This window comes from Octopus sinensis, linkage group LG1, assembly GCF_006345805.1.
Source record: "Octopus sinensis linkage group LG1, ASM634580v1, whole genome shotgun sequence".
In the NCBI taxonomy this organism is placed as follows: domain Eukaryota; kingdom Metazoa; phylum Mollusca; class Cephalopoda; order Octopoda; family Octopodidae; genus Octopus; species Octopus sinensis.
The window spans coordinates 193,000,623-193,009,057 of record NC_042997.1 but is presented as its reverse complement, the minus strand read 5'-3'; the positions used below and the strand labels follow the sequence as shown (position 1 = coordinate 193,009,057).

Genomic DNA, 8,435 nt, shown 5'->3' with positions numbered 1-8,435 from the left:
GGTGGATTTATCTGAAGATAAATATTATTATTATTATTATTATTATTATTATTATTATTATTATTATTAAGTTGGCAATCTGGCAGATTCGTTAACACGCCGGGCGAAATGCTTAGCGGTATTTCGCGCCGAGGTCGACTTGGCCTTTCATCCTTTCGGGGTCGATTAAATAAGTACCAGTTACACACTGGAGTCGATATAATCAACTTAATCCGTTTCTCTGTCCTTGTTTGTCCTCTCTGTGTTTAGCCCCTTGTGGGTAGTAAAGAAATAGGTATTTTGTCTGCCACTACGTTCTGAGTTCAAATGCCGCCAAGGTCGACTTTGCCTTTCATCCTTTCGGAGTCGATTAAATAAGTACCAGTTATGCACTGGGGTCGATGTAATCGACTTAATCCCTTCCCCCCAAATTTGAGGCGTTGTGCTTCCAGTAGAAAGAATTATTATTATTATTATTATTATTATTATTATTATTATTATTATTATTATTATTATTATTATTATTACTCGCCGGGCGAAATGCTTGAGGGTGTTTTGTCTGTCTGCATGTTCTGAGTTCAAATATTCCGCTGAGGTCGACTTTGCCTTTCATCCTATCGGGGTCGATGAAATAAGTACCAGTTACGCACTGGGGTCGATATAGTCGACTAGTCTCCTTCCCCAAAATTTCAGGTCTTGTGCCTATAGTAGAAAGGCGTATTATTATTATCATTATTAAGGTGGCAAGCTGGCAGATTCGTTAACACGCCGAGCGAAATGCTTAACGGTACTTAATCCATCAAGGCGGCGAGCTGGCAGGAACGTTAGCACGCCGGGCGAAATGCGTAGCCGTATTTAGTCTGCCGCTACGTTCTGAGTTCAAATTCCGCCGAGGTCGACTTTGCCTTTCATCCTTTCGGGGTCGATAAATTAAGTACCAGTTACGTACTGGGGTTGATATAAACGACTTAATCCGTTTGTCGGTCTTTGTTTGTCCCCTCTGTGTTTAGCCCCTTGTGGGCAGTAAAGAAATAGGTACTTAATCCATCTTTAAGACGTTCTAAGTTCAAATTCCACCGAGGTCGACTTTGCCTTTCATCCTTTCGGGGTCGATAAATTAAGTACCAGTTACGTACTGGGGTTGATATAAACGACTTAATCCGTTTGTCTGTCTTTGTTTGTCCCCTCTGTGTTTAGCCCCTTGTGGGCAGTAAAGAAATAGGTACTTAATCCATCTTTAAGACGTTCTAAGTTCAAATTCCACCGAGGTCGACTTTGTCTTTCATCCTTTCGGGGTCGATAAATTAAGTACCAGTTACGTACTGGGGTTGATATAAACGACTTAATCCGTTTGTCTGTCTTTGTTTGTCCCCTCTGTGTTTAGCCCCTTGTGGGCAGTAAAGAAATAGGTACTTAATCCATCTTTAAGACGTTCTGAGTTCAAATTCCACGAGGTCGACTTTGCCTTTCATCCTCTCGGGATCGATAAATTAAGTACCAGTTACGTACTGGGGTTGATATAAACGACTTAATCCGTTTGTCTGTCTTTGTTGTCCCCTCTGTGTTTAGCCCCTTGTGGGCAGTAAAGAAATAGGTACTTAATCCATCTTTAAGACGTTCTAAGTTCAAATTCCACCGAGGTCGACTTTGCCTTTCATCCTTTCGGGATCGATAAATTAAGTACCAGTTACGTACTGGGGTGATATAAACGACTTAATCCGTTTGTCTGTCTTTGTTTGTCCCCTCTGTGTTTAGCCCCTTGTGGGCAGTAAAGAAATAGGTACTTAATCCATCTTTAAGACGTTCTGAGTTCAAATTCCACGAGGTCGACTTTGCCTTTCATCCTCTCGGGATCGATAAATTAAGTACCAGTTACGTACTGGGGTTGATATAAACGACTTAATCCGTTTGTCTGTCTTTGTTTGTCCCCTCTGTGTTTAGCCCCTTGTGGGCAGTAAAGAAATAGGTACTTAATCCATCTTTAAGACGTTCTAAGTTCAAATTCCACCGAGGTCGACTTTGCCTTTCATCCTTTCGGGATCGATAAATTAAGTACCAGTTACGTACTGGGGTTGATATAAACGACTTAATCCGTTTGTCTGTCTTTGTTTGTCCCCTCTGTGTTTAGCCCCTTGTGGGCAGTAAAGAAATAGGTACTTAATCCATCTTTAAGACGTTCTAAGTTCAAATTCCACCGAGGTCGACTTTGCCTTTCATCCTTTCGGGATCGATAAATTAAGTACCAGTTACGCACTGGGGTCGATGTAATCGACTAGCGCCCCTCTCCCAAAATTTCAGGCCTTGTGCTTACAGCAAAAAAAATTATTTATTTATTTGTTTGTTTATTTATTTTAAGAAAACTGTGATCTGGACATCAAAAATGGTAATGGAGACACGGCATTAATCCGAGCTGCGTACTATGACTATGCTGATATAGTTAAAATGTTAATCGATGCCGGTAAGTCCATATATATATATATAATATATTATATATATATAATATATATATATATATATATATATATATATATATATATATAATATATATATATATATATATATATATATATATATATATATATATATATATATATATACATACACACACTGTGTGTGCATATATGTGTTTAAATTATATTGTTATATTTATTTTTATTATTGGTAAGCTCATGTATGCAAATTTATTATCGAAGTCAATCCAGCTGTTCTCATTTCACTTTTCTCTCTCTTTTAGATATAACTTATCAGTACCTATCACTATACTATCCGTCCGATACGTCCTTTCGCTTTTGTAGGCGTAGAGTGTACTTCGAAAGTGATTTGCTGTTATTCCTTGCCCTCTGCTCTTTACATGACTTCCTTCTTTCCTCTTTCTTTCTCCCTCCCTCCGTCCTCACCTCTCTCTCTTCTGTTATCTGAAGCTATAAAATGCAGTGTGTGTGTGTGTGTGTACGTGAATGTACTTTATGCACGTCCACAAATTAGTATGCATGTCGCTCCAATTTTAGGAGGACATATGTCATGTCTATGGCTGTGCTTTGGTCAAGTTATTTTCCCTGAGGCACCCCTGGATAGCAGTAAAGATAACTTTTCAACCATAACTTTTACCAGTTTTCATGTTGGTGAAATCTGTAAGTTTGCAACATGAGTTAAGTCCCCTGTCTTATAGATTAATTCACCCTACTGCAATGCCTCGGAAAAAATTAGATTTGGACTACCTAAACAATTTCAGTGTAGGAAAAGAGAAAGAGATGAAGAGACTAACAATCAGCAGACCCATTAGTAAAATATAACTTTTTGGGCTGAAACCTGGCAATAAGAGCTTGCGGATATTCTGCTACAAAACATTCAATAATATAAAAGCAGTAACTTACATAAATCAGGGTATGAATTTTGAAGACACTTTCTGAACCCTGTCAACGATGGGTATTTCTGCTAGTGTTTGATAACATAGTATTGAAAGATATAAATATATAGATTTACGGAGATGTACTTGCATAGCAAGTGACCTGATATGAGATCGTGTGCTGGAACGAAAACAATTGCAGCGTGGAAGGTGTTTATAAGTCATTTAAGAAACACACACAAACCGTTAGATTCACTTCAACAACAGGTCGCGGTCTCAAAGCGACGAAAATATTTTGACAAATTAAATTTAAATGTTGAAGTGAATCTAACGGTTTTTATGTGTTTCTTAAATGGCTTATAAACACCTTCCACGCTGCAATTGTTTATATATATATATATAGTTCTCGTTATAGACAGTAATGTATTTGTATTCGAAAATTAATACTAATAGACTTGTCGTTTGATCAATTATTGATTTCGTAGTACCAAGAAATGAGAAATATTTGAGACTTTTCTTTAAAAAAACACATTTTCCAACAACTATAGAAAAAAATCGGGTCTCTAAGGTAATCAATTCGTCCTCAGAAGATGCGTGTTATTTCCCCTTAATGGTATAATGGTAATAGTGAAATCGCTATCAAAATGAATAATTCATTCTCAGGCGGTGGGAGTTCTTTCCCTTAAAACTGTCATTTTAAATTACGTTTATATATAAAGTCGTTGAAAAACGATCCCTTTGTTTAAAGAGAATCAAAATTCTTACTTATGATTAAAGGAGATTAACCTCCGCCGATAAAGAGGTACATAATCACAGTTGGCAATTTGGAAGAATTTTTTTTGGTATATATTTATGAGCAGATGTACTTCTTTGAAATTTCCTTCTGCTTCTGTGTCGCAGTAGCTGATTAGTGAGTATATATTAGAATATTCATAGGTGTGCACCTTTGATTTCGTTTGTGTGTGTGTGATATATTTTTCATGTTTGTGATACAATTTATTTTAAGATTGCTTGTGCTAAAAAGTTTTCTATATCTATGTTCAGAAGAAAAGTATTTTTCTATTAGAGTAAGGAGGTCTCTTACTGTATTACATAAATGGAAGTAAGGATATGAACTATATAATTCTATCTCTCATTTTTTATTTGTGGAGACGAAGAATAAAATAGGTACTTTTCTCTTTGAATCAGCGACTTAAGAAGGGTTTATTTTTTTACGTAAGGACATTCCTATTGAATATTCTCTTAGTCATGGACTCATTGGAGGCGCAATGGCCCAGTGGTTAGAGCAGCGGACTGCAGTAGAAACAATAAATTAGGAACCAGTAACGCACTAGGGTCGATGTAATCGACTTAATCCCTCTGCCTGTCCTTGTTTGTCCCTTCTATGTTTAACCCCTTGTGGGCAATAAAGAAATAAAAAATAAGGAAGTCAACAGTAGCGCGGCTAGTGGCTACAATTATTGTCAGATGGATAACCCAGAATGTGTGGGTAATGTTCTTCTTTAATTTGTTCAAAATATGGTCAATAACGCTTTTAGTTATACTAACCTGTCATCTTTGTATAGACCAAAATATATATTAGTGAACTTCTAGCAAGCATATCTAAAATATATAATCCTATACGAACACATATATCCACGCTTCCATTGTCGGTGCTACCCCTTTATATCTAAATTGAATGCAAAAAGTGTTACCTATGCACAACAGACGAGATTAAAATCTCCTGAACGCTTCGTAAACAAAACCTCTATTTAAACACAAGGTGAGAGATATTTAAGAAATGCAGATACTTTGAAAAAGAATTATTACACAACTAGGAAACATCACCTTTCCCCCAACCAGTACCACACATATTAAACATCTGATATTGTTTCATCTCAGATTTTCTTCGCTCTTTCTTCTTCCAACAGATCTTACTGTTTGAAGTTTCTAAACAATAAGGAACCGGTGGCATGATCTTACGTTTATATAAGGGGGGAATAACTCCCAGCACCCGAGAGCGAGTTATTAAACTTGAAAGAAGCAAAAGTTTTTAAAAATATTATGTTGTGTCTGGGGGAGTCATTTTTTTTTTGTGCCTTATAATGTAACACACTCACCGGTAAAATTTCCACTTATTTCTTATTTTTATTTTCCTAAAATTTTTCTTGCATCTTGCAACCTTTTCAATAGTCTTGACTATTGAGAGAGTCAAGACTATTGAAAAGGTTGCAAGACGCAACGAAAATTTTAGGAAAATAAAAATAAGAAATAAGTGGAAATTTTATCGGTGAGTGTGTTACATTATAAGGCACAAAAAGAAAATTACTCTCCCCAAACCCAACAGAATATGCTTCAACACACGAACTTATATAAAGAATCTTGCAAACCAAATCCAAAAACAATTTTTTTTTTAATACTTTACCCAAAATATTTCTATACTATGTGAAGATAAGTAGATACTAATTTTCTTTATTTTATGTAACATTCTTCATATTACTTTTTGTCTTCTTGCAGGAGCTGATGCTGAAATACGAAATAACTGTGGCCAGACGGCACTTCTTGTTAGTCTTTGGGAAGGAAGTATTAATACAGCGGAGTTCCTTATCGAAAGTAACTGCGACTTGGAAGTCATTGACCTAAACGGTCACAGTGCTCTGTACGCTGCCATTCATAGTGAATTATTACCAGATAAGGACATTGCCAAACGTTTGGTTAAAGCTGGTAAATATAGTGACCTGTTAGGAATGTACTTGTACCTACGACACTGCTTAATAGATGTGTGTTGAACGTATGTTGTTTGGCTTTGTATAAGTGTGTTTGGGAACATATCTTTCGACATGAATGTATGAATGTATGAATGCATGTGTATGTATTTCTATATTTCAGTGGGAGAAGAAAGAGAAGAGGACAGACAGAAAAAGAAAGATATAGGGAGTGTGTGTAAAAGAGAGAAATACTATATACATGTATGCCAACCGTTTATATATACATTAAGTATGATACATAAATGGACACACGCACGCACCCCCCACACATATACACACAGACGTATGTTGACTTGTGTCGAATGAAAGAGAAAGGAGTGTTCCATACATGTGGTAGAGTACATGGTTAACTGAAACTTAATTTTTGTCTCACTATTCGAGTTTCTTGCTACTACGATCTTCAGGCGAGGATTCTTATCTGAAGATTGCAGTGGCCTGAAACTCAAATCGGGAGATACAAATTCAGTTTCGATAAACTGTATGTATGTAGATGTACTCAAATACAAACACACACACACACACACACACACACACACACACACACACACACACACACACACACACTACATGTAAGTACATATGCAAACATACGCATTGATGTATATATATTAAACTATAAATTTTCTTTACAGGCTATGATGTACAACGGGATATGTGGTGGCTGAACCGAAGCCGTTTTAGATTCAGGTTACAATTATCTACCGACTTAGAAAACAAAAATACAAAAGAAACTAAACCTCCTAGTCATGTGAAAGCTGCACCAGTGAGCAATCGTCCTACGAAAAAAGTAACCCAGGGGAAACGTCCTTCGGGCGTAGGAAAACCAGGAAAACCTCCTTCGAATGTAAAACTTGAAAAACGTCCTTCAAATAGTCTGAAACAAGAAAAATGTTCTTCGTTTAAAACAACGTCTGAAAGTTCTTCAGCATCAAGAGTGATTAAGCATCGTGTTTCAAGCACATCAGTAACTGAAAACCTTCCTCCTGAAACATTAAAATTTGAAAAACATACGCCGAAAGCAATAACGTTTGAAAATTGTACGCAAGAGAGTTCAATGTTTGCAAAGCATAAGGGAAAGTTATTTGGAAATCGTCACCGGAAAAGTGTAGCTTTGGAAAACTGTGTTCCAAGAACTGTAACTCTTGATAATAAGACCCCAGAACGTTCTCGTAAAAGAGTAACGTTCGCAGATCGCCCTCCGACGAGGATAACATTCTCTGATATATCGAACAACCATAGAAAACAATTCAGTTTTAGCAGCTTGTTTTCGAAATTGAAGAGACATGGTGTAAAATAGGTACATTCCGAACATCCATTGCTTGTACGTGTGTGTGCGTGTGCACCCGCATGCTCGCGTGTATCTTTATATATATAAAGCTGAAGTTGTCTGTGTATAGCAGGTTTGGTAGCCTTCAACTAACACTATCTCCCCCGAGGACCCTGCGGCGCAAGTTGACCAAAATTGAGAGTATGATAGAATAAGGCTTGCTCTTCAAATCGGACCATGTTAACAGCAAAAATTATTTACATCAAAAAGGTGCTTTTTTCTATGAGAATCCCTTTTTTTTTACGATTTTTTTACTGCTGTGTCGCCATTTTTCGGTTTATTTCAACCAGAAAAATGTTCACTTAAAAAGAATAACAAGCTACATAATGCAAAATTTTTACTTTTCAAAAATTCCAATTCTAAAGGGTCGAAACAAAACTGAGCAACGCCGGGCTATACTGCTAATGTAGAATAAACAATTACTGTTTCAATTTTCTGTCTTTCTTTTTTATGTATTAAGGGCGCAACACAAAAACAAAACCAGTTTTCTGTTCTATCACAAACAATATATTTGATTATATTTGAGATACTCTGAAAGAGTTTGGGACCAAAACGAAGGAAAGACTAATTTCTTCTGTTATTGTTTGAGTACACGAGGTGTTAAATGAATTTCGATTATAACTACAATAATCCCTCATTATATCGAGGTTCACCTATTGCGGTTTATTTTTTAAGCTTACGTCGATTCCTCCGAGGTGTTGTTTTGCATTTATAATAAAATAACTTTATACAATATTCTGTTGTGTCTGGGGAGAGTCATTTTCTTTTTGTGTCTTATAATGTAACATACTCACCGGTAAAATTTCCACTTATTTCTCATTTTTATTTTCCTAAAATTTTCGTTGCGTCTTGCAACCTTTTCAATAGTCTTGACTATTTTAGGTGAAATTTTACCGGTGAGTGTGTTACATTATAAGGCACAAAAAGAAAATGACTCTCCCCAGACACAACAGAATATGCTTCAATACATTAACTCATATAAAGAATCTTGCAAACTAAATCCGAAAACGAACTGTATACAAATTATAAAGATAAT

General features: G+C 36.2%; 1 protein-coding gene across 1 annotated transcript in view; it reads left to right on the top strand.

The window, feature by feature from the left end:
• The window catches only part of LOC115230973 (poly [ADP-ribose] polymerase tankyrase-2-like), a 10,470-nt gene extending 2,947 nt beyond the window's left edge, over positions 1-7,523 (top strand). Inside the window, exons 3-5 of the mRNA XM_029801100.2 lie at positions 2,336-2,437; positions 5,822-6,028; positions 6,705-7,523. Coding sequence (XP_029656960.1) covers positions 2,336-2,437; positions 5,822-6,028; positions 6,705-7,369 — 974 coding nt within the window. The 3' untranslated portion in view covers positions 7,370-7,523. The remainder of the gene's footprint in view (positions 1-2,335; positions 2,438-5,821; positions 6,029-6,704) is intronic.
• Positions 7,524-8,435: the final 912 nt, after the last annotated feature.